This window comes from Octodon degus, unplaced genomic scaffold, assembly GCF_000260255.1.
Source record: "Octodon degus isolate 3935 unplaced genomic scaffold, OctDeg1.0 scaffold00182, whole genome shotgun sequence".
In the NCBI taxonomy this organism is placed as follows: domain Eukaryota; kingdom Metazoa; phylum Chordata; class Mammalia; order Rodentia; family Octodontidae; genus Octodon; species Octodon degus.
Genome location: NW_004524758.1, coordinates 2,151,695 through 2,178,194, shown reverse-complemented (window position 1 = coordinate 2,178,194; position 26,500 = coordinate 2,151,695). Strand labels below are relative to the sequence as shown.

The 26,500-nt window shown below is 46.5% G+C and overlaps 1 protein-coding gene across 3 annotated transcripts in view; it reads left to right on the top strand.

Moving 5' to 3' along the window:
* The window catches only part of Opcml (opioid binding protein/cell adhesion molecule like), a 571,313-nt gene that overhangs the window by 291,846 nt on the left and 252,967 nt on the right, over positions 1 to 26,500 (top strand). For all 3 annotated transcript variants that reach the window (XM_004643686.2, XM_023703844.1, XM_023703845.1), the window contains exon 2: positions 13,841 to 14,073. In XM_004643686.2, the coding sequence (XP_004643743.1) occupies positions 13,841 to 14,073 (233 nt within the window). The remainder of the gene's footprint in view (positions 1 to 13,840; positions 14,074 to 26,500) is intronic.

Here is a 26,500-nt window from a genome sequence, read left to right as displayed (position 1 = left end):
CTTCCTTCCTTCCTTCCTTCCTTCCTTCCTTCCTTCCTTCCCTCCTTCCCTCCTTCCCTCCTTCCTCGATTTATTTATGACCCATATTAAGAAAACTCCGCCTTCCCTTCTTAGGTTGGAGAGCGGGTCTTCCTGCCACCGCCTCTTGAGCCCTGTCCATAACAGGCGCCTGTTGGAGGTGCACTTTCTTAGCGTTTTGCACACATGCCTTGAGCACTGTTACACACAGGTTTTGCCCTTTACTCAACGTATCAATGATACTGGAGAACTTTCAAGGCAGGCCTCCTGCTCTTACAATTCCCTTGTACAATCCAGAGACCCCCAGGAGCTGAGAATACCCTCTTCCTGCCTTGTGAGCCATGGAGGGCATAGAACTCTCTGTGACATAAATTAAAAGCAGCAAGTCTCTGGCCTGAACCGGGAACATTTGCAAAAGTTAACTGTGTGACTTTATTGCCCCTAGGGAATTTCTCTCTCTGGGTCCTCTCTGGCACAAGGAAAGAAGATTTTTCTTGCCTTCTATTTTATTTTTTTAACAGGAGATAGTTCGCATAATCTATATAAAATAAGTTACTGTTCTGGAGAAGATGATTGGCTTATTAAAAATACATAACATATATTTTTAAACAGGGAGAGAGTTGACAATCTATGGGAAAAGTGCTTATAAAGACAGTGACGACTTCATCTCTATCTCTCTTCTCCCATCTGTCCCCATCCATCTGTCTGTTTAATGAATAGTTCATTTTTTAAAAACTCCTATCAGGCATTACTCAGATGGGTAGTCTATTCAGGGTGGCCAAGAGCGAATCAGGCAAACACATTGGGTCCTAGTTGAGCACGGGGCCACCGCCACTTGAATATATGCAGGTGGTCTCTAGGGTGGGATCCAGAGGGACATGTCCTGCTTAATTTAACAAACAGGGTAATTGAGATAGACAGAGAGAGAGGAAGAGGAGAGGGAGGCAGGGAGGGAGGCAGGGAGGGACGCACACTGAGGAGAGAGACAGACAGAGAGAGAGGGAGACAGAGAAGGAGGCGTGCGCACAGAGTAAGAGACCAACATTAAAGGGATGTTACATAATTGTAACCTGAGTAATTATTATGTAAAGAAAATAGCAAATATTTTGTGACAATTTACTGCCATCCAGAACTCTGAAAATAGTGATAACAAGGAATGTTCCTTTAAATACTAACCACGTTCTATGATTTTAAAAATATTTTTCCCATATTGTGAGAAAACTGTTGCTCAGAAAGGATCAGGAGCTGAGTAAATTACAGACCTGTGACTGGAACTCATCTGCTTCTTATTAAAGTTTTTATTCTCTCAACTCATAAGTTACATAGAAATCGTATAGATAGCACACAAGCTAATCAATTTTTTGACGTCTTTGGGTTTCATGAATAAATCAGTCTGTCAGCGGTTCCGGGTAAGGCTCACCTGAGCCGAAAGTGAGCGGGTTGTTTATCCAGCGGCAGAGGAGAAGGAACGACCGTGGAGGCTGAGCGGTCGCTTGGATTCCGCGATCGCGCACGCTAGATGAGGGAAGGTGTTCTCAGGGAGATCCGCGGGCCGTAATTTCTGCAGAACTGGAGGTTTTGCTCCCGCGGCGCTCATGCAGGAAGCCTGTGGCTGACTAGCGCCATTCTTCAAAAAGATATCCAGCTCCCCCGGCTCTCTGCTTTTAATTTAAAATTTTAATTTATATTTTTCCGTGATGATACTGAGACAGACTGGCCGTGAGTAAATATGTCAGGATAATCTATCGAATGGGATTAGAACGGTGCGCGCGTGGAAACATTTTAATTTCATCTAGTTCGCTTCTTTGCCAAGTCTAATGAACAAATCGGAGGCTGGGTTTTCAATCTGCTCCAGGCTGGAGTAAGGGCGGCCGGGAGGGAGCCAGGTGGCAGGTAAATGCTGTGAGTTGTCTGGATGGCGTCTTGGGGCGTTGTGGACTGGCCAGGGTGAGGTCCTGAGGGATTCTTAAGGCGAGCTGGTGACCTCCCCCCTTACAACCCCACATAGAAGTACACACAGTGGGCCGGAGGAGCTAGGGCCGTGGGCTGGCTGCAAGGATAGATCTTGATGATCCTTGCCTTGAAAGACACTTTCCTCCTTCTCCCAGGTCTTGCTGCTCCTGGAATTCAACAGTGAGGCTCTGCTCTGCTTCTCGGTGCAGCCTCTGGGTTTAAGCTGGGCACAACAGAAGTTCCACAGCAGGTGCCCCAAATCCCAACTGTGACTCTCAGGGAGAGACGGCGGTGGGCCGAGTGCTTGCCCTGGCAGGCCCCTGCAGAGCGCTCCTCTGCGCAGCTGGGTGTCTGCTTGTCCTGCATCCATCCCAAGGGTGAAGCCCGATCCCTAACTCTGAAAGCCATCTCACCAGTTCCTGGCATCTCCTTGAGGGTGGGAGCGAAGCTTATGGAGGAATTGTCACTTTCCTGTGGTGTCCACGGATCTCTGTGTAGAGCACGTTTCTTATGGGTTCCTAACATATGTCTCGGACCTTCTGACCTGGTGCCATTCATCCTCCTGTGGTCCTACTCCCATTCCAATCAAGTCCTTGCCTTGAATCATCAGCGCTGACAGTTTGTATCTGCTTTTAGAGAGTTTTCCTCTGTCTGATTCTTCCAGGCCGAGCGTCATATTGTGTTTAAAGCTGTCCGGGGCCAGGACACCACTTCTGAAGCTCCAGGGCCTGTGTGCCTGCTGGACTCTCTTCCGTGTGCACACGGTTGTATCGATTGCTCTCCCAATTGCGTATTTTTAGGAATACAGCACTTTACCAACCACAGGTCATCAATCTAGAAACCAGCCCATCAGCTGCCATGTCAACACCTGGTGGAGAAGCCTGATAAAAATACAAAGTTAGAGTTGTCTCAGTGGCTTTTCAGAAAACTGCAAACCAAACCTCAGAGGGGAATGAAATGGGCTGCAGCACTCCACAGAGGCTGAATATAGATGACTGAATTAAAAGACAGAGACATTTCAAAGAGACAGAAAATCTTACTGGAAGAAGAGAAGAATCTGTAGGTACACTGGAAAAGCACCGTAGCAATTAGGTAAAGCTAAAAATGTAAATGTCATATTTTTTAGTCATCAGGATAAACCCCACTGGAGATTGGGCTCAACAATGCTAGATTAAAATCTTATGTTTAAAGATTTGAAAATATAGATGCAAAGGTCTTAGAACTCCTATGCAAATTTCAGCACCACTTGGTTAAACTAATTTGCATCAGGTTTCTCCATGTCATGGAGATTGAGTTGTATTTGTCAGCTGAGGCAACCAGGCTCTGATAGCCAGAATGACAGGAGAGGCTCTGCCTGTGCTGATGCTTGTCTGTGCGGCGCTTCCCTTAGCCCTGGTACCTGTACTGAATGACTCTGTGATGGAAGCATTTCCGTCCCATGTCTCCAATGAGGAAATGGAGGGTGTGAGAGGATAAACGAATGCCTATCCTAAGGCCCTGTGCGAGTAAGAAGCAGAGCCCTTGTCTGGTGCCGAGGTCTCTCGTTAGCACAACAAAATGCTATGTCTATAATTTGCAGTCTGTATGTTTGTCATTGAAGTTCCTAAAGAATTCTCAGCAGCCACTGTCACTCTCTGCCAGGACCCATCCAGCCAAGTACTATCTGGCTTTAAATGGGCCCCTTACTGACAAGGGGCACCATTGAATGACCCACCCCCATTCTTACTCACTGCACCCCTACTGCCTCCTCTGCTCACAGATCTCATCAGGGTGTCCAGCACACTGAGCCAGTGTGCTTGCCTTACACACCAGCCCCTCCCACCTCCTCCCCTCACCAGGGTTTCCCATTGGTAGTGCTTGGTTTCTTTCTTGCTCACTACATGAACCCAAACTCCAGACCCCCTGTTCACCCACAGCCACTGTGCTGCCGCTGAGCACTGTGGGAGACGCTCTCCACGCTGGCAGAGCACTGGCCCTGTGTGCCCTGGTCCATCCACCTTCGTGAAGCCTGGGAATCCCAGCACAATGCTCTAATAATTTCGCTCTCATTTTCTGCCGCAGTCTTTTTTCTCTTTTTCTTGCAGCCCTATCTCCTGTCTTACATTCTCTCATTTACTTTCAGCTGATAACTTTGCCATTCACTTTGAAGAAAATAGAATCATTCAATTGCCTCCTTGTTTTCCTGTACCTGAACAAGTATGTGCATGTTGGTGCTATCTTTTTTCTTCATGGGGGATGCAGCAGGTGAAGTCTCCTTCCTTGTTTGCTCTAGATACAGAGCTTTACACCTTCACTGTAATTTTTCTGTGACTCGTCCCCTTGCTCTTGTATGCAGTGAAACCATTCTCATCGGTACATGCACAGGGAAGGTAAGAAGGCTGGGGCCTCGTTCCCAGCAACATCTCTAGTACAGGTGACCATCAGCACATTGCAATAACTACAGAGGCTTTGGCTAGGAAGAGACTTAGTCCTTTCTCAGGAATAACGAATTAGCAAGATGCCCAGCTGGCCTGGGGAAGATTTGAGAAGACCTACGCACCTGCCGTCCCCATTGAAGTGTTCTGTGCACCGCTTACCTGTGCCCGGAGTCGTGCACAGTTCCCATCCTTGGCTAAGTGCTTCTTCTGCAAGGTCTGTCTCAGATTGCGGCCGTAGCAGGGCCAGTCCTGGCACCTCCTGCACGGCCATGCTAGCAGGTGTCTCAGTTCCACTGCTGCCTGATACCGGACTTCTGAAACATTGGCTCTTGTTTGCATGTTGCTCAGCCAGCCAGTGAACTATGAGGGTAGTAGAAACATGGACTGGGCTCAGTAGCTCATTCCTAGAGCCCAGCGGAGAATCTCACCCTTAGTAAGTACTTAATAAAAAAACGACAGTCTTTTTGGTATTTTTTTATTATTATTATCATGGCCTTGCCTCCCTGTCTTTGGGAAACCTACAAAGTGATCCCCAGCACACCCTCTGGATTTACAGGGTAACTTGAAGACAGGAAGTTAGCCAGCTTCATCACTCACTATTTTGCTCAAAGAGCTTCCTCTTGCCTTCCTGTCTGCCCTTTCTTTTCATAAACATGTTTCACTACCTTATGTTTTATCTCTGCTACCAAGCTAGAATTCTCCTCTCCCATCCCAGAGCCAGGTAGGCTACTTTCCCTTTGTAGTTCTAAACAATTTCCACGTCTTTGGGCAGCCATCCTTCACCACAAGTCACCTCCCATTTTCCTTCCTTGTGTCCAGCGCTCTGCTCTGAACTCCAGCCTATGGCCCTGCGTGAGCCCTGCAGCTCTCTGTATGTGGGTGTGGCTGCCTGTGTGGTGGGCACGAGGAGCCAGCCCGCTGGGCCTCTGCACTCCAGGAGCAGTGCTGGGTGCCTCTGCACATCATCTGTCATGGTGGAGGCCACCGCAAGCATCATCCAGCGGCTGATTTTCTGCCTCAGGTGAGGCTGCTTGCATGGCTTCAGCTGAGTTTCAGCTCGGCTTTCCTCCAGGGGCCTCCCCCTGCATGCAATTGTCTGAGACCTCTACATAAAGCCCCACCCCTTACACACACACACACACACCTGCACATACATGTGCCAGCACACACATGTACATGAACACTTCCTTTCTATGCAGCAGTGTGGCGACCCAGCTGGGAGTAGAGTGCTGGCTCTCTCCAGCACAGAATGAGCTGCAGATGGCGTGTAAATGCAAGCCTTCAAAGCAGTCTCCCGCTCTCCTGAGGTATTTCTGGGCTCCCTCTCTGGAGCAGTTTTCACCCGCATTCTTCTGCACATGCTCTCTGATAGATGTCCAACCAATATCTTATCGGCAAATATTAGCTCTAGCAGAATTATTACTCCCATTGAATTTCTGACTCTCTGAATCATAAAGTTTTCCCTCACATAATTTAGGGGCTTGTTGATGCTGGGAAGTTGGCTCTATTTGTAACTCAGGAAATAACTGAGGAGTTAAATCCTCCCTGGGGAACGTGCTTTGCAATTTAGAATCCTTGGGAGTTGATCTAAAAATATTTCATTTTGGCTTGCCTGTTCTCCTTTCCTGTAAAAAATTCATTTATTATTACACTATGAGTTCTCCAAAGCGAGATCTTCTTCCTCCCATTTTTGAACTGGCATTATTAACATACTTTGATGTATTACATAAAGTAATATAATACAGTTTGATACATCAAGCTTCTTCTAAACAGAAATTCACTTGACTCAATTTATGAAGAAAAATCAAATAACATGATAAACAAATAAGAGCTGGATATTGGAAAGTGTATTAACAAAGAAAATGTAGAGAAATGCATTTTTTTTTGGCTTTAACATTTATCCTGCCACCTTTAATGGCATTTCCTAAATTGAAGTCCCTACAGTGGACCCACTTAAGGCAAGGCCAGGAGTGAGGAGAGGCCAAGTTTTCATTAATTCCTAGAGGTAGCATTATTTTTAAAATGTTTTCATACACAGGATCATAAGACTAGGTATAAATGTCTTCAATCTGTCCCAATGCATGACTCTCAATTCTGAAAGTGTAAGCTACCCACCCATATATAAAATATAAATTGGCAACACGTGTTTAATGAAACAGATGGAATTTTATTAAAATTAAATCTCAAGTTGCCATGCAGAGCTGGTGCTGATAGCCATGGGTCTTTGCTCCTCAATTCCTTGTGTGGCATGCAGTGACTTAGTCTTCCCTCCACTAGGGCCATCCCAACCACTGGGGCTTTCACAATTCCAGCAGGTCCAGCAGCACTGAGCTATCACGGGCAGGGATGGCCCAGGGCCATAGCAAGTCACTTCTGGGTTTTCTCCTTAGCTTTGGACAAGATCTTGGACTAGTGTGCTAGTGTACCCAAGTACACTTAAGTCTAGCTGTTGTCATATCACTTCTGGTACATATCACATTTTCTAGATTATATCAGAAACGATAACATTAACTTGAAAAAATACACAAAAAACCCCTTGGTCCCTGCATGTGTGTGTTTGTATGTCATCTGAGTGTGGATCTAATATATACAATCATAGATAAACATATATCCTGGGGAACTTATCCTTCACCATATGTGCTTTTGATGCCAGTGTGACAAGCATCATCTAACACTGGTTCAGTCATTATAAGGAAATATTGATTTTCTGTTAGCAACCAGCTGGACCGTGGGACATGCCAGTGATACAGAAGGAGTGGCACTGATGCGGTAGTATATCCATGTTTTTTTATGTATTTCATACAGGGTCTCACTGTGCAGCTCAGACTATTAGTGATCCTCTTGTTCTCAGCCTGCCCAGGGCTGGGATCACAGGCATGTGCCACCATGTCCAGTAGGTGACTGGCTCAGCATGCCTGGGGGTGGGGCTGGCATGGTGCTTGATGCCAGGGATTGAACCCTGGTCCCTGCACTTGCCTAAGCAGGCACTTAGCCCACTGAGCTAGCTTACCAGCTCTGTCTATGTGATGTTGACAACCTAACAATTGAAGGTATAGATCATCAAATCAGCCACAATAAATTTGATATTAACATTGCATCATAGAAGTATTGGAAAGGCAGAAAGATGAGTTCATACTAGAAATTAAATTGCATTTGCAGCTCCCTGAAGTGTATGGCTGTGCACCATATTTTAGGTTTTGTCCAAATAACAGTGGAAACATGAAAGTTTTTCCTAGTGATTCCTGTTTTCTAAAAAATGTCAATTATTTATACATTCATATCTACAAAGTTGTCTATACAGGCCAGACACCCTCTGTGAGGCTGGTTTAAAAGACTTGTTTTCTAGCTAGCAACATCACTGTGTGTGTGTGTGTGTGTGTGTGTGTGTGTGTGTGTGTGTTAGCAACATCACTGTGTGTGGGGGGGGGCCGTGGCTCTTCTTCATAAGCGAGATGAGTTTTCAAGCAGCCCCCTCCTACACTCTGATTGAGGACTGCGTACATGCAAGGTCTGTCACACACCATAGCAGGACATTTCCTGACCACTCTATCCCATGAGGACATAGAGTCCCCCACATTCTCTGTCTCTAATCCTACTTTATTTTTGCCTTCCTTTCGGTGTCCTCATCTCTGAATAGGTTATCTAGTCTACATTAGGTATGTCTTAAATGCCAGTTGAATATGTGATGGCATTTCTTTTCACATTTCAGAGGTAAATATAAAAAGAAAAACAAGAACAAAGAACATAAACAAAAAACTAAAGCCTATTTAGCTTTTTAAGAAACATTTATTATTTTGGAAAACTCCAGGTGATTTACTGTCTGGCTCCTTTAATGAAGTGAGTGGCTCAGAAATTCCTTCTCAGAGCAGCAGCCCCTAATGGAGCAGCTGGGAATTGGTCAGAAAGGCTGAGCCCTCAGGGCCCCGCCCACTGGTCAGGACCTCCAGGGTGGTGAGAGGCTCTGGTTTTGATGCTACTGAAGTTTGGAAAGGATTACTTTAAGGTGTGGATTTCTCCTAACTGCTTGTCCCTTAGAAAATAAAACCACAGTACTGTAAGAAGCCACTCTGTCGTGGTCCTCTTTCCTTACTGGAGTACTAGGTCCTGAGACATTTTCGCCTCACTGATGGGGTAGACTACCCTCAGACATCTCTAAGGTGTCTTTTAGAGCTTCCCAATTCATTTTTCTACCTTATCTCTAAAAATGTGACCGCACAGGGTTTAAAAATGTGTCAACATCACATCTAAAGTCTTCTTTTTCTCTTTATTCTATTCTTTGTGGGAAAATAAATATCATAAATTTGAGCAGAACTGATTGAACAAATGCCCAGTGAATTCTGCTGGACTTATTTCTTGGGTTCCTGTAGCCCATGAGCATATGAAGGCCAGCCCCAGGCTGTTTCAGCTGGAGTCCACTGCTCTGATTATGCAAGTGTGTTGAGTTCCTGAATCTCTCTGTGCCTCAGTTTCCTTATCTGTAAAATGTGGATAATACACAATATTTCCCAAAGGTCAGTTATGTGAAATTAATTGTTTCATGTATGCAAAAATGTGTAAACCATTCCTGGAATGATACAAGTAACACCTAATTGTAGAGGTTATTTATAATAAACTTTTAATGAGTTCTAATTTTTTCAAGGAGGAGGAGATAAAATTGGCTTGGAATGTAAGGACTTCATATATTGGAGTTTCCAAGAGATCAGAGAGTTGTCATTAACCTCCTTCAACTCACCTCTTGCCCCGTCTTAGTTAACATCAGAAATAGCTGTCTACTCCATGCTACTAGATAAAGAGGGTCCGGGACACTGCTTCACACAGAAGCAGAGTTTGGAAGAACATTTCAGCAGGCTTTCAAAGTCCTTGTCTGAGTTCTCTTTCCTGCTGTTAAGAGCACCTGTGGAGGGCCCGATGGTGACACAAGAAAGTGAGAAGCCGTGGAACTCTGCTCTCTTCTGAGACACAGTTGTGTTAGGAGGAAAGTAGCTCTCCCCAAGCAGCCTCAGTGTTCTTCTGAGTTTCCTTGCTGCTTGTGGGCTCTGGAGCTGTGTGAACTGTATGAACTTTCTCTGCCCCATCAAAGGTGGCATTTTACAGATTCTACCTTCTGTTTACACTCCATGCTCACTAATGCAGCCCGGAAAAAAGAGTATATAAGTTGGATGGCCATGTTCCACCAGGAGTATGCTCCCACAAGAGGTGACAGCCTTTCCAGGGCTATGTGGCCAGGGCCCTCAGAGCATGCTCTGGCCAAGAAGGGTGGATTTCAGCTGACCTATTGCAAAGTTGCAAGTCCCTACTAGACCCTGGGTGAGTTCGCCTGTCACATGCCCCTTGTGTCTCGGCTGTGCAGGCTACAGAAGACAGCGGTGTTTTTAGAGACACACACCTCAAAGTCCCTCCAGCTGCCCTGCTTGAGGAAGCATCTACAGTTGGATTGCAGTTTACCCTCACATTCTGATTGCTGTCTTTGGGTATTGGCCAGAAGACAGCGTTTCCTTACTTGCAGCCTTCATGCTCCTGTTACTTATGGGACGTCGCTCTTGAGGGTGTCCCACAAAAGTGGAGCCAAAAAAGTACGGAGTTCTCTGTCATCAAATTGAGCTCAGCAATGAGAGAGGTTTGCTTACAGAGGCCAGGATACTTTAGTATATCACAATAAGCAGCATTTAAAAAAGTTACTTTATATATTTTGCACAGGGTCTCGCTACACAGCTCAGACTCCTAGTGATCCTCCTGTTTTCAGCCTCCCCAGTGCTGGGATTATAGGTGTGCACCACCATGCCTGGTCTTGGTGGCCAGCTCAGCCAGCCCTGGGGTGGGGCCAGTGGGGCATATGGAGACTGGGATAAACAGCATTTTTGCTCTCCCACCCCAGTATTTCTGAGTTCATTCATTAAACAAGATGCTTCTTGCAAAAGAAATCTTTTATAGTCATTTGATAAGACCAGGTAAAGTGTTATCAGTATATTCTACAGACACTGAGAAATGGAACGAACTTAATACTAGGTTACAAACCTCTTTGCAAAGAAGGTATTTTTCAATTGCTTTAAAAGAAGTTGAGAAAAGCACTAATTGAGTTGTCAGCTGTGAGATGATTAGAGTAATTTTTGAAGGTTTTTACTGTGTGAATTTTTGCCATATACCATAGAAAGAATTCAAAGAACTGAGTGTCATTGCTACACAAAATTCTTCTTTCCATTTCTGTTTTTGTGAATGAGGCTTATCTAAAAGAAAATATAAGAACACAGTTTATCCTAAACACCATCTCATTCTAGCAGTAAATCATGGTTTTATTTGTAGTGTCATAAGAAGGCCTATCAAGGTAATTAATAGTTATATTTACAGTAAAAGATAGCTTTTGTGTTTCATTATTAATTAAAATGTACAATGAAGTTATGTTGCTTTATCAATTTTATATTTGTACTGATAACTCATTTTCAGAGCAAATATTATTACTTAAAGGTTTATGATCATAGCCCATAAAAGAAATTTAAATTTCATTGTGTTTCTCTATTGTTGCAATAAATAAGTTAGGTGATCAATGAAGATTTTTTAGTGTAAAATATATCTGCAGATAGAGAATATTTAATGAAAGTGCAAGTTCAAATTTAACATTGGACAACACATTTTTTTCTTTTTACTTTTAAAGAAAAGCTTGGCCTGGCGAGATAGCTCAGAGGTATAAAGCACCTTTTTAGGCAAACTAGGCAAGCACAAGGACCGCGGTTCGATCCCTAGCAGCATATGCCACACCAGCTCCAACCACAGGGTAGGCTGAGCAGGCCGCAGAGTCCAGGCATGGTGGTGCATGCCTGTAATCTCAGCTCTGAGGATGCTGAAAATAGGAGGATGAGTATGAGTTCTAGCTGCCTAGTGAGACCCTGTAACAACCAAAAACATTTAAAAAAAAATAAAAGAAAAGCTTATTGATGGTCTTTGAGTGTTCAGAATTATGATTATCAGTTATTGTAGTTTTTAAGTTTCTACTACATATGTATTATATATACACATATGTACATATATATGTATGCGTACATATATGTTCACCCATATAAAAGCATTTTGTTACATTTCTTGTTTAAAAATGAAAATTGTTTCTACACACCAAAAATAAATCATTTATTTAAACTGTAGTTTAAATAAATTTTTATGTCACTTTACCAGCTTTTATGTCACCACATGCTGTGCCAGCCCTGCCCGAGATCTGGCCACAGAGTCCAGGCGTGGTGGTGCACACCTGTGATCCCAGCACTGGGGAGGCTGCAGACAGGAGGATCACTATGGGCACAAGCTACATTGTGAGGCCCTGTACCAAATACACTCATCATAATAATACAAAAATGTGCATAAGCTTGCAGAACATACCAAAGCTAAAGCCAGGATATTCATCTGCACTTAGTCCCTGAGATTTTTGTAGCTGTCAGGACTGGAAGGTGACCCCTTCACTCTGTCCCCTTACCTTCCACTACCCCAACAGGCTCCCTGCTGCCTGGAGTTCTCCCACTAGAGAAAGAAACCTGCTTGCAGGGATCACCATGCATGTTCCCCTAAGAAAGGTCTTGGAGCGCGAGGAGCAGGGAGAGGCCTGTGGGGCTTCAGCCTTCACAAGGAAAATATAAAATTACTGTAGAATGAGGCAGATTGAGTATAAAATTCAACACGGGCCCCAGGACGTAGGGGTGTGCCTTGTACCAACGCCTGCCTGTGCGAGTGGGGTGGAAGCGTTCCGTGGCTCCTAAGTTATCAGGCCAGACACCGAATGCAGCGGGGCGCCCAGAAGTCACCACACTGAACACAGACAGGAAATGCTGTTAAATTACATGTGTAACAACTGGCGCATAGAAATGCTCATGGTCATTGACAAATAAAAAGTTGTATTTGTACATGAGTGTCTCTTAGGTAAAAAGAAATCTTCACTAGCTTTATCTGTGGGAGTAGATGTACACAAGAAAGAAAAAGTAGCAGGCTACTCCCAAATTTGGAGTTGGTGGAGATGGAACAGTTGGCAGACCTTTGCGATCTTTGTAATATATACGCATGAGTTACTTACTTGGTGTTGTTTGCATGTTAAAATGTGCTTATTTTGTTTGTGTAGCTTGAGAGAACAGTACATTAAAAACCTCAGAATAGTGTCTGGCTATCTCTCTGAGAAGACCTACCTACCGTGCACCCCTACCTCCCAGCCTCCATGCCCACTCTGAATGCAGGTGGGCCTGTACAAGAGGACCCTGATGAAGCAAACCTAGCGTTGTTCGCTTCCTCCCACTTACCCGAGACAGGACCTCCCTAGGCTCAGCACTTTGCTCTTCCTAGTGAGCTGTCTTCTGGACGCCTCATGGTCCTGAGCCGTTGCGGTCTCCTCCAGGGCTGCTCTGTGTTCCTCTGGCTCCTATGCCCTGCCCCAGGCCCTCTGTTGCAGGCCAGGTACAAGACCGGATCAGTGAATCAGGGCCTTCTCATTCTGTGATGTTAGAGGCAACATGTTCCCCGCTCCTCTCACTGCAGGGACCACAAGGTTGCTGTCTGTCAGCAGATGCACCCGTGTCCCGTGGTGCAGGCACACCTGGGGCCCCGCGGGGCTCCCCTTCGCTCCTGTTTCTGCTCTCAGTTCTCAGTGCCCAGCACACCTGCAGATGGTTTCTGCACCAGCAGGCACATGTATTTCTGCATGAGGGTTGGCAGTCTGCAGGCCATACACCCAGACAAGCAAATTTCATTGCATTTGACACCTCCGTGGTTGGGGAGCGAGGGTAAGATGTGCTCCCTGCTTGGATAATAACACCCTGCTCTCCATCGGCCATAGAGAACAGTGCCCAAAGGGACCGAGATGCTACTGATAATGTCCTTCTCCCCCTGAGACCTTAAGAGGCAGCCCTGATGCCCTGAAATACTGCTGGATTTCCCGGGTGAATTTTATAGTGTAACAAACTGGTTTGCAGCCTCTCGGTGGCTTAGGGGTACACGGAGATGAGCACCACCTGGAGCTCTGGCAGCAGATAGGTCCAAGTTTTGATTAACTACAAGTTAAGTATTTGCTTTGTAGATTATCTGTGACCTATTTGAAATACTGTACTGATCCACTCTCCTTCCCTGGTGCCGCTGGGCCGTTTCTCCCACAAGGTGATGAGTGTGTGGAGGAAATATAAGCTAATTCTCACGTAAGCCTCGGGGTGAGAGCAATTGCGTGCAAAAGCAGTGGCAGAATATGCCCGTAAATCAAATGGAAATGATTTTGTATCAACTGTTCTTGAGGATAATTTGTGCCTCACCTGCCATATAGGTAGGACGTTTCCTCAATGATTGATTGTTTCCTATTAGTGCTGTGTTATTTGTTTCAGTCACTACTTGATGTGCTCCACTACATTTATGATGTTTCCCGTCTTTCTTTTCCTCTTCTTTCCCTCGCCCATCTTCTTGCCTCCCCTCCCATCCTCTCCCCGTGTGCCTCACAGGTGTACCATAGATGACCGGGTCACCCGGGTAGCCTGGCTAAACCGCAGCACCATCCTCTATGCTGGAAATGACAAGTGGTCCATAGACCCTCGTGTGATCATCCTGGTCAACACACCAACACAGTACAGCATCATGATCCAAAATGTGGATGTGTATGACGAAGGTCCATACACCTGCTCCGTGCAGACAGACAATCACCCCAAAACGTCTCGGGTCCACCTCATAGTGCAAGGTAAGACACGGCTGGACTCAGTTCGTTGTCCTCTTAGTGAAGAGGGGGACAGTGATTTGCGCTTTGTTTTACACATGCTGGAAGATGCACAAGTCATTTTGTGCTGTTGAGGCCGTGGATTGAGTACTGACCTTGTAAAGACTTTTCAGTGTTGTTGCTAGCGCTTATGTTTTTGTCAATAAGTTGTCTGGTCTGGTTGAATGCTCTAAGAAACTTAGCTTTCTGAAACTGGCTTGAGATATGTCAAATATAGATAAGTAATGACCTATTCAAAGTGCTTCTTAATGACCTTTTGTGGTCTTATTATTAGAAAAAGAGCTGATATTGACGTCCAGTGTGTGACTCGACTACGTTTCTTCGCGGGTGCTGGTTGGTCGCTGCTGAGCGCCCCAGCAGGACACCCCGGCATCGCTCTTGCGGCATCAGTGCCACCGCAGGGGCTGGAATTGCGAGCACTGTGTGTGATGATGACAGCCCTGGTCACTGCTGAAAATAAATCCACAAATTAGAGAGGACTCAGGAGAGAATGCCTCCACATCTTGTTTTATTCCCTTAGAAATCTGAAATGGTACATACAGCCAGGACCTAGTATCAATGTGAATTTATTGTTGTTGTCGTTAAAAAATATTTTAAATTTACATTATACTTTTTAGCAAGAGTGAAGAAATGTTAGAATCCCAGATTACTGATATAAAATATTAAATATTAAGGATTACAAGCCTTTGCAGAGAGCAGCTTTGAGACCTTGAGAAGCATTTGAAGGCGAGGCGGAAGTCCAGACGAACTTATTTTGCATGGATCCAACTGCCACAGCCACATAAAGCATTTTCTGTCGCGCGTTGTCTCCCCGTGGGCAGGAGCTTCCAAGCAGACGAGCGCCGTCCACAGAGCCACAGGCTTCCTCCAGCAGAGGCGGGGTGCGGGTGACCCTTTCCCAGGTGCCCTTCACTAACTAGCCGCCGACACACAGTGCGTCTCCAGAAGCGGTACCTGTGTGGGATTTATTTTCCCAGTTTTGTCTGATTTCATCTGCCATAAAATCCACAGATTTTTGTTTTATTTTTAGATTATGAAATGCGCATGTACCCTTGCTTAGCTAAGAGATTTCTTTATCTCTGCCAAAAAAAGTACGATGCTACTCGTTTCCGCTAGTTTCGTGGAGAAGGGTTGATTGGGGTGAGAATCTACTCGTGCTCAATTCAGGGTGCCCGTTGTTCCCTTCGGCTGGAGCGGCTCTGCGCTAACGTCCAGAAGCCCTCGGCAGGCCGTTTGCGATGCATACGTTGGGCCAGAGGTCTGCCTAAAGCAAAGGCCGCTCCCAGGAGTCTCTGGGGCCTCCGTGTTGCTGCCACTCGGCCCTGCAGCCATCCGCCCACTCCTGCCTGCTTTGAGGGCTCTGGGGCCACCTTATGCACACCCAGAGGTGCTGCTGGCCTCCATTCTCCACACACACCCTGCCCATGTGTGGCAGACCGCACTCTTTGCGGTTAGGAGAGCGCCCCCTTCTGGGTATGAAGCTGGTAGTCACGTCTGATCCTTTTTCAAGGACGGTGGAGGCTCCTGGTTAGCTCAGCAGTTGGGTCTCCTGGGTATCTGCTGCAAATGACTGGGGCTGTAGAGAACTGGGGCTGTGAGTTCTCACCACCCCATCTGTCACCTGGGCCTAGTTCCAGAGGAGCTGAACTTCTTAGCAATGGAAGTGATGCCTCAGTGGCACGTCTATGGCCTTGACAGCAAAGTTGTCTTCACATTTTGGAGACGTGGCAATGAACTAAAAAATAATTGTTGGGTCCTGCACAGAAGCAGCCTCAAACTGAGCAAGGCCATCACTCTGCAGGATCACAACCAGCGTGCATGCACGGCAAAGTCGATGCAGGCCGGAAGGGGCTTGCAGCACAGGGCGTCAAAGGCGAGGGCCTTCATAATGTAATCTGAGCCATTCCTCAGGCAGGAAGTGCAAACCTGGGGTGTCCCCATTCTAGTCTCAAGCCAAGAAGAGTCACAGGGTGGGGGCACGTGCAGACTGGCATGGCGAAGAGGAGCTCGCGCTCTCTACGTCCCCAGTGCCACCCACCTTGGCTCTGGCCATCTGAGTTGGCCCATGAAATCCTAGTACAAACCATCAGGTGCAGTGGGGTAGGGGGAGAAGGGAGGCCCTGGAGCTGAAGTCTGGGAGTGTGGCTCTTTCCATCCAGAGGAGCAGCTCAGGGTGCCGTGTCCTCTCGCTCCTGGTGACAATACAGTAATGCATTCTTCCTCTGGAAGCCCGCAGAAGTGCTGGGGGTGCTCACAAGACATCAGTTCATGGGAGAGAGTGGCCCAAGGGCTCTCCTTCTTCCCAGTAGCTATCGGCTTTTGTCCAGTCTATAGATTAATTTTTCAGACTTAGTGTTAGTTCAGGTTAGATAAAGATAATGAAAGTTTCCTAATCCTCTTAAAGAAGATTTATCTGACTGAGTAGAAAGCCTTTGGAATACAATAAGGCATGTATAAAACTGAGGTCTAATCTTGCCTTTAATTTCAAACTGCTGATGGATATTGATTTTGCAATGAGAAAAACTGAAAAATTTCCATGCTGCAACTTGTCTGTTGAAAAAAGTGAGTGTTTGTTTATCTTCTGTCCATTTGGGAATGTTAACATCTCATTACTTCCGCCAACCGGGTGCCATTAGCAGGAGGGACACCAGTCCCGTGGGGCTCCTGGCTCTGCTGTTACCCAGTGTGAAGAATTAAGAGGCTCTGTCACTAACCTCAGCTCCTGTTCTTTACTGTTGTTTATGGCAACCTCTGCCATTTCTCTGTGACACTAACTTCCAAGTCCATCTCTTTGCAAAATGGAGCTGCCTCGATTCAGGTATGATCACTGACCCCCGAGGTACGAGGTACATCTCAGCTACTGGGGGTGTCATGTTGAGTCACCATGCAGGCAGGAGGGGTAGGCGCTCTACCCTGCTTTCACGGAAACCTCGGAGGAAGGGTGAATGGGTGCAGTGGGCTGGGGTACTCAGGTGAGGAAGATGCAGACCGTAACCCTGTCCAGGGTGAGCTGAAGAGGAGACAGCTGGAGGAACAAGGGCAAGCCATGGTGTGCTGCTGTCACCCAAGGCACATGGCTGTAGGGGACTAGGAGTCTGCAGAAGCAGGCAGTGGCCCAAGAGGCAGTGAATGTGGTGGTTTGTGTGTAAAACATATCCCAGAAGTCTCCCCTGTTCAGAGGTGGGGTTTTGGAAAGTGAGCAGATCAGGAGGGTGCTAATTTCTTCTCTCTCTCTCTCTCTGTCTCTCTGTCTCTCTCTCTCTCTCTTCCACATGTAATGATCAGATTTATCATGGGGCATTTGCACTGATACACAAATCCACTCATTTCAGTAATGGATTAATCCATTGATGGTCTCAAAACCACCTGCAGGAGTGGTACACACTCAGCAGGTGTGGCCCAGCTCAAGGCCATGGTCCTGGTGACGTAACTTCAGGAGCTGCAGCCTCCTGTCCTTCATCCTTTTGTGTGGCGCGCTCCCCCTTTTCTGCTTCCTGGCTGCACGAGGTGAGCAGCTTCTCCTTGGAATGCCCTTCTGCTGTGATGTTTCTGCCTCGCTAGGGCCTAAAGTCAGCTGCCCACAGACAGAAACTTTTGAAATCAAGTCAAATTAGTGCTTCTTTCCTCCCTTAAGTTGTTTGTACCAGGTATTTTGTCACAGTCCTGGAAGTGGACATGTGGCCCAAGGGAACTGGAAACTGCTAGCCATAATGCTCTGAAAGAGGAAGAATTAGCTGTATCACCCATACTTTTTAGTTTGGGAAAATACTGGTGGCCTTTGTAGTTGGGCAGAGGTAGGACACTGCGACACCTGGAAAGGACAGCATTCAGCTTGCTGGGTTTAGATAAAGGAAGCACAACATTCAGCAGAGGCTGCACAACGGGTGTAACTGGGCACCAGGAAGCGTTTGGGAATCAGTTTGAGCTACCAGCTTGGGAGGAGCTCGGCTGCTGAGGCCAGGTAGTCTGTGAGAAGGCAAACACTGCTCTTGCTTTCTTAGCCCCCAGCACCCGGCACACCATCGAGGCACTGGCAGCACTCAGCAGATGTTTGCTTGTCAGAGGACCAGAGGAGCAGCGTGGCTCAGCGACTGCAGCTGAAGCCCACAAAGCCCTGGCCATCAGACGGCTGGGAGTGACTTTTCCTAGGGACTTGGCAGGGACAGTCACGGGAAGGGTTCCCAGGGGAGGGTGTCTCGACATGATGTGCTAGCGTAGGGATAACTCCAGTTCCATGCATTCATTTGTACTTTACAGGGATGGTCCAGTGCCTGGGTCACTCACAGTGAGTCATGGTGGGCTGCAGTACAGTGCTCTGTGAGAAATTAGAAGGGCCAGCCAGATAGTTCAGAGGACTAAAGCACCTGCTTAGGCAGAGTGCAGTGGCCAGGGTTCGATCCCCGGAACCACATGCCATGCCAGTCCCACCCCCGGGTGCGCTGAGCTGGCCACCGAGTCCAGGAGTGGTGGTACGTGCCTGTAATCCTGGCGCTGGGGTGGCTGAAAACAGAAGGATCACTACACGTCCAAGCTGTGTAGTGAGACTCTGTAGACCCTGTGGACCCTGTGCTAAATACATCAGAAGAGAAACTAGACAATGGATGGTCCTCATGGAGACCCGCAAGGGTCCCGTGGGTGAGAGGGAGAACTCAGCCTTGAACCTTGACCCCGGACTTCAAGATCAGTATCTTCCAAACATACCACAGCGTCCACCACTTCCTGTTACTTCTCTGCTCCAGATTACTGGAAAAACCCCAGGTTTCATATAGATTATTTTATTTTACTTATTTCCATTCTTCCTGATGTGGATATCACTTTATACCAGCAGAAATTAAAGACAAACTCAAGAAAGCTACCATAAATGGTGGCGAGAGGCTGAGAGAGGCAGCAGGGAAGATAATTAATTTTCTAGCAGCTCATCCCTTCGGGGACGCACATTCCAAATGTTACTGCTTTATCCTATGTAAGTACTGAAAACCCTGGCCCCATCCAGGGCCCAGCAGCTGATCGTCATTCTAATCAGCACTAACTCTTCAGCCTTCTGAAGCTACTCAGAGATCTCTGTGGGCCTGGGTTGATGTTTGTTAGGGACAGAGAAAGAGGAAGAGCTGGCCTCTCTCTCTCTCTCTCTCTCTCTCTCTCCCCCTTTCTATGTGTTTGGTACAGGTTCTCACTTCGCAGCTTGGACTTGTAGTGATTCTCCTCTTTCCAGCCTCCCCAGCGCTAGGATTACAGGCATGTGCACTGCGCCCAGACTCGCTCACTGACTCAGCGTACTGGGCGTGGGGCTGGAGTGGCAGGTGGTACAGGGACTTGACCCCGGTCCCTGTGCTTGCCTAGGCAGGCACTTAGTCCACTGAGCTATCTTACTGGCCCCCATTTTTGTTTGTTGCATGCTGATATCCTCCCCTTGCTGTTGAGAGGTTTAGATATCTGTTTACTGTAAGGCATGTCATGAAATGAGTTTTGCAGAACCTGATTTTATGCAAAATAAATAAGCAGTAATAAAATTGTGTAAACTTTTTTGGTAAGAGACCCCACAGCAAGCTCATGTAATGTCTTTGAACACAAACGATGGGTTTCTTCCATCATTGAGTCCGTTCAGGGGCCACTCATTGTTATACAGATTCTAGCTCAGCAGACTAAGTACCTGCTTAGCAAGTACAGGGCCTGGGCTTCCATCCGTGGCGCCACATGCCACGCCAGCTCCACCGTGGCCCCACTGAGCAAGACAGTGAGTCCCGGAGTAGTGACCAACGCCTGTAATTCCAGGGCTGGGAAAGCTGAAAACAGGATTACTATAAATTCAAGCTGTGTAGTGAGACTCTGTACCAAATACATTAACACACACACACACACACACACACACACACACACACACACAGATTTCCATTTAGCGTGTAAAGATCACTGTTCTCAACCAGCCGCCTCCTAGGTCGCGGTAAATATGAGCCAGCGTCAGAATTAAGTATAAATCTAATCTCGCTTGCCGCTTACCTCTACCCAACAGAATACACACTGTATTCACATTTTACAAACAGGAACACTGAGGCCTAGAAGGACTGAAAGCACACCCATTAGATGATGGCAGCGCTGAGCGCTTTATGTTCCCTTCGCCATACTCTGGCTTTTGGGTTAAGCTAGGAGAAAAGCTGTCGAAGTGTGAGACACTTTGATGCGTCTTATTTTGGTTATTCCACACAGAAACCTTTGAATGCGGAGCAGAAAGGCTCCATTTTAGAAGACAAGAAGTTCAGGTGAGGGAGTCGGAGCGACTTGAAGGAGTCACCGGGGCTGAGCGGTGCCGCAGCTCTAAGGCGTCAGTCCTGCTCTGCACCGCGGGACTGCGCGCTCCGAGCCCGCCAGGCTGGCGCCCTGGAGGCAAATCCACCGAGGCCAGGGAGCGATGCACGAGAGCGGCACAAGGAGCGGGCAAGACCCCAGGGCCCGGCTCGGGGAAGGGGCTGCCCAGGTGTGCGCCAGCCGGGCGTTAGCAGGGCCTCTGCACGGTTCTCGGGTGCTGGAAAGTCGACCCTCTAAGAAGCCCTTTTTCTGTGATTTCCCCCTCTTCTTCCAAATATTACACACTCGTTTAAATTAAAATGTATAATTATGAGCATAAAGAAAAGTAAGCAGCCAACCTGAAATAAATTTAATTTATTCAGCCTTTATTTTAATTAAAATCACACACGCTCTTCACAGGAGAGTGGAAAAGAGCAGGTCTGGGTGTGAGAAGCTCGCCGGGTGGGCTCTGCTCTGGGACCTCGTGCCCTCTTCCCTTCGAGGCCCTCATTCTGGCCCGCAGAGCAGAAACTGCGGAGCTGGGCTCCTCTGTGTGGATCTTTCAGGTTGCGATGCATTCCAAATATAGGGTATAGTTAGAAACAATGTGTCTAATGCACAGGGACAAAATCATGATTTCTCCTCCTTTAGCAGGTCTCTTCTCCAATTATCACGAGGAGAAATAGGGAAATATGGTTCTGTAGGGTACTTTGCTCTGCTCTGTTTAGGAGCTAAGACTGTCACACACACACACACACACACACACACACGCACGCCCCTTTGTACATGTTCACGCACTCCCACATTCGGGCTCCCCATGTTCCGTGACTGTTTCTTCTGTCCCCTCTGCCACCCACCCGCCCTCCACGCAGTATGTCGCTTCGGCCTCATCTGGAATAGGAGCAGGCTCTCACTCATTTCTCTTACTCAGTTTATTACCTGTAACACTTCAAGGACTTGCGATTTCCAAAGGCGACAGAGACCAAAACAGAATTTGCCACACATGGATTCCTTGTCAGGGCTGGAGCAGGGCTGGGGACTTCTGAAGGGAGGCAGCCCTCCTACATGAGTCCTGCCATGGAAGGTGAGTGAGAGGGCATGCACACAAAGCGGAGTGTCCTCGCTGTGGTCCCGGCGAGCGCTGCCAGCTGTGGCACCTGCTTTGGTGGTACACACAGGAGCCCGAGCCAGGAAAAGAAGTGACAGACTGAGACTCGTCATCGGCCTTATTTGCAACAGAATTAAATAAACAGAACATTCATAATAAAGCCTGTTCTCCAAATCATCACTGATGTGGAGACGGAAAAGGAAATGAAATGCCTGTTATGTTCTGCTCAATTTACATGGTGATCGCAACGTATTTCCTAAGAAGCGAGGCTGCCAACAACTCCAGTGAACAGCAAGGATGCTTTCTAATGTGTTCCTGCTGCTGTGAACACAGGCAATCCCATCTCAGAGGGCGGGCAGAAATATGAAATGTCTGTGACTTCCCAGAGACAAGCTCACCACGGGCCTCACACAGCCACGCCCTCGAAACCCACAGTCCACAAGTTTAATTAATCATAGCTTAGCACCAGGGATATGGGATCCAGAATAGTAAGGGCACGTACTAGTACCGGAAGTGAATGTACATGCATATGAAGAATCTGACTTGCATTCCCTGACCTTTGACCTCTTCATTAAAAAGTTTTGGGGCTGGGGAGATGGCTCAGTGGAATAAGCGCTTCCCTGGCAAGCACAAGGGCCTGAGTTCAATCCCTGGTTCCGGGAAAAAAAAAAAGTTTTAAAATCCCAGCATTGTATCTGAACCAAGAAAACAATGATACTTGCTGCTATTTTTGATTCTTCCAAAGAGCAAAAAACCATTAGCGCTTTTTTTCATTAATAATTCTTCTATACAGGTCTAAAATTGAAGAGCAGGAGAAATGATGCGCAGGAGAGATTATCAGGAAAACAGTCGAGGATCTGCTTTCTTAGCCACCACGAGAAGGGCTGCCATTCACTCAGCAGTCCGTCTGGCAGTCCTTTTAAAGACGTCACCAATTCTGTTTTGCTCTCAGGCCCAGGAGGTAGAATTCGCTCTCTTGATGTTTGCACGAAGACAAGACGAAGACAAGACGCTGAGGCGAGGAAGGCTGAGGAAGTGGCTGGAGCCACCGGCTGGCTGGGAGTGCTGGCCGGAGGAGAGCTGGGCTCCCTGCAGTGAGGGCGGGCCGAGCCACTTAGCTGGGGCCTGTGCTGACCTCACAGCCGTCCCCCAGGTGGGTCAGCAGTCGCGCGCCAGCTCACCCCTTGTCTAACAGCTCTCAGACAAGACTTCCAGTCAGGGAAGCCGCTGGTCTCTTTCATCTATTTCATTATTGTAGTAGCAGTTGTAACTTCTTTCTTTGAGTTCATATCAGCTCTCAGTCTATGATCCTGGTTTTTTAATCCTAATCTTAACCTCTTCTTTCTTTCTTTTTTTTTTCTTTACAGTGTAACAAAATGTATTTTCATATGGGCAAGTACATTTAAATTAAACACAGTACTTCAAGGCATTTTGCATAGAGAATTTATGGATCACATTTAGCAATAATATCTAGTTGTTTAACAAAAATACTTTAAGAACCTCTTATTTCTGACTCTGGCCTGAGCTTTCATTTAGGTATACTAAAGCCGTTGTTCTGAACTTAACCTTCCTTCCTCCAAATCCTGCTCTGGCATTAACGTTCCCATTCACAGGAACACCTTCCACTGAACAGCCTCGCTCGGGCTGCCCTCGTCCTCTTACTGCGTTTCTGTTAAAGCACAAGTGTGTCCCACAAAGTCATTGTCTTTCTCTGTGTTGACACGACTACCACCCTCCCCATGCCCAACCTCTTTCCCTCCGGGCTGGTCACTGTCACCTCCTAAAGAACACCCAACCCTTGGCCCCTCTTTCTCCCTTCTCATTTTAACAACATTCCCTGAGTATTTCTTGGGGACACCGTCACCTCTCACTGTACATGGCGATCTCGACGCAGTTCCTAAGAAGGCATTCCACATTGAGATCACCATGTAAAGTGATTGTGTCACTTCCCCTGCTTGTGATATTATAAATATGTTTTTTATTTTTAACTGGAGCGTACCGCTTGTATGTATTTAATGGGGCCCGGAGTGCTGTTCCCATGTGCATGAACAATCAGGGCCACTGGCGCATCTATTTCCTCGGACGCTTGCTAATTTTGCTTTAGAAACATCAGAATCCTTACTCCTAGCTATTCTGGAATACGCAACTAATTGTTCTTGGTGATGTTTTATACTCAATTTGCAAACTCTCGAGTGCCTTACTAGGTAGTCATGGCTGCAGCGCCTCCCTCCTTCAGGCTTAGCGCGCATTGGTCCCCTTTTGCATCTTCGAGCCCCTGAGCTCCATTTATCCTTGTCCAGCTCCTCATCTCCAGCATTTTGCCTCTTGCCATTTCTCACATGATTTATCTTCTTTCAGTATGCTTCATTCCGAATTCCCAAATCCTGCAGAAAGCTCTGCTGCCCAGGAGGTATTTCTGTCAGTGTGGAGGGGGTCTGTATTTTCACTTACAAGGTGGTAGCTGTCAGTCAAATATAAGGATTGGGAAGTGGACACATAGCTAATGCAAACAGGAACTGAACTTTTATTTTATTTAATTTTAATTAACTAGTAGCTATGAAATTGCAGAATACGGTCCAATAGTTGCTTAGGCTCTTGAAACCAAGGTTTTTTTATTTTTTATTTTTTATTCCAGAAGTCATTTTAGCTGGACTGTCTTTTTTCCTTTTTCTTTATCTTTTTTTTTTCAAAGTTTGGTTATTTGTAAGTCTAATTCTTCCCTCTATGTTATAAATTTGTTTGGAGGCAAGAGTCAGAAATGGCATTATGGTTTCTTGTATAGACAGCACAGCCTGATTGAGTATGACCGTGTAGGTAGCTAATTGATGAAGATTTTAATATAATTTTACTAACATTTTATACATAATTGAGAAAAAATTTTCAACTTCTCTTATGAGAAAATAAACATGTCAAAGTGAAAACTGACTGGAATAGGTGCTGGAGATTGTTGCAGACCACACCCCCAAAGCAGCATACGTCTTAGATTTATTCCCTTCGGTTTCCTGCATGGGGATCAGATCTACGGGGATCAAAAAAAATGACTGCTGAACGAACAAGCTCTTAGTGAAACCTGTAAAAAGATTTCATAATCTAGCGCTTCGCTGTGAATTTCCAACACTGCCACTTCCCTTCAGAGTGTTGGAAGTCACCCCAACAAGGGGCATCGTGGCAGCCCTGGCAGGTGGAGCTGGTAGAGGGTGAGCCTAGCCTGCTACAATCAACCTAATGCGATGGATTATGTGCTCCGATTGGCCAGCAAGCAGGCATTAATAACCAGTTAGCAACTGTGTTCAGCTCAATTAATTTATATTTGTATTTTGCAAACTAAAAGTTGCTCTGTTAGATTATTGATTCTTTGTCCCTGTATTCAATTTGTTTTTAATTGCAGCATTGCCGGGCCAAGCCCTCCCTCCTGGCAAGCTGGCGGTAAATCTGCCACCATCTCCACAATCAACAATAAATGTGTCTCTTCGTGTCATTATTAATATGTGTCTTGGATTGGCTCATTACCATGGTTAACAGGTTATAAGAGGTGGATGGCCCACTGCCAGGAGGATTTCTCTCCCAAGGGCTATTTTGTCATGAAGGGATTGATGTTCTCAGGCTTGTGTGGTACTAATAAAAGGGGTCTTGGATTTAATTTAATATAGCTGGAATTCAAACCTAATCCTTTCTTATCATAAAGTTTGAAAAGAAGATATTGCTCAAATAGAGATTTGAGCCTCTTCCAATTCTGCTTTCTTCTCCTTCTTTCTCCATTTAATCCTCCTAATTCCTGATTAATTTTTGTTCTGTTGGGGCTTTTCCCTTCAAAAACAACATAACACCCCCTAAATGATCAACAGTCCCAGGGTAAGGGAGCCACATGTGCCCAGAGCTGGAGTGTTATCTTGGGATTTTCCTTAGTTGAGAGCAAAGAGGAGTTCCCCACACTTGGCGTGTGGATGGCGGTTAACACAGCTGTGGAAACACTGCGCTTACAGCTAGACTGAAGGCGGGACCAGAAAAGAATGAGCTCTGTCCTACAGCAGAGTAATGCGTAATTACAGAGTTGACTTGGCTCTGTAGTTATTAGAATTTTCAGAGGAAAGCACATATTTTAAATAAATTTATAATTTGGTGGAAGAGATCCTCTGTGTGAAAGAAGAAATCTTAAATAGGACTAGAAGCCTTCTTCGCAACCATGGGCTGACCTGGTCACAGGGTGGAGTGTGCGCCATATCCGCATTGCTGGAGGACAAGGTCACGCTTCTTCAGATGTGAAGCCAACTGTCCATCCTTTGATCCAGGATACGGACTTTGCGCATGATGTGCCTGCCATTAGCCAGGGACAGCACTCCTAGCGCATAGCTGTCCATCCCAGGTGAGCCTGAGCTGGTTTATTGGGAGTTTGATGTGGAATGTTTCTCTTCATGAGGCCTTGGGGACACAGAGACACGGAGCTCAGGAGGTGGCAAGAGGACACGTGGGCCTATGAACTTTAGCAAAAGAGGTGGAGAAGGAGAGCGACGGAAGATCTGATGATTTCTGCCCAAGTCCCTGGAACCACAAATACAGCATGGGACTAAGGAAGTAGGGAAAAGTGGAAAGTAGTGAACAAAACACAGGGACAGGAGTTCAGCCGCTGCTGGAGCTCCTGGCCTGGCGCGGGACCCCGCACTGCCCCTCGAGGGGAGCAGTAGAGGACGAATGCTCACTTTGTCTCATCAACGCTTTCACCGAAGACGTTGTTCTCAGAAGCATCTCTCGCTCTAGCATCAAGAAGACATAAGATAAGAAATAAAACCTTGGAGACCTTCCTCTGAATTCACCTGCAGAGGCCTATAATTACATAGCATATGGGATTTCCTTGTTTCAAATGACTTCTTATCCAATATCACATTCAAATAGAACAAAATAATCCATTTTTTAGCTTGAAAGGAAAAAAAAAAAAAAAAACAAGCTCTGGTTACTGCGCACACGTGCTCCAAGTCCACTTAAGCACCCCTCCAGTGAGAGCAC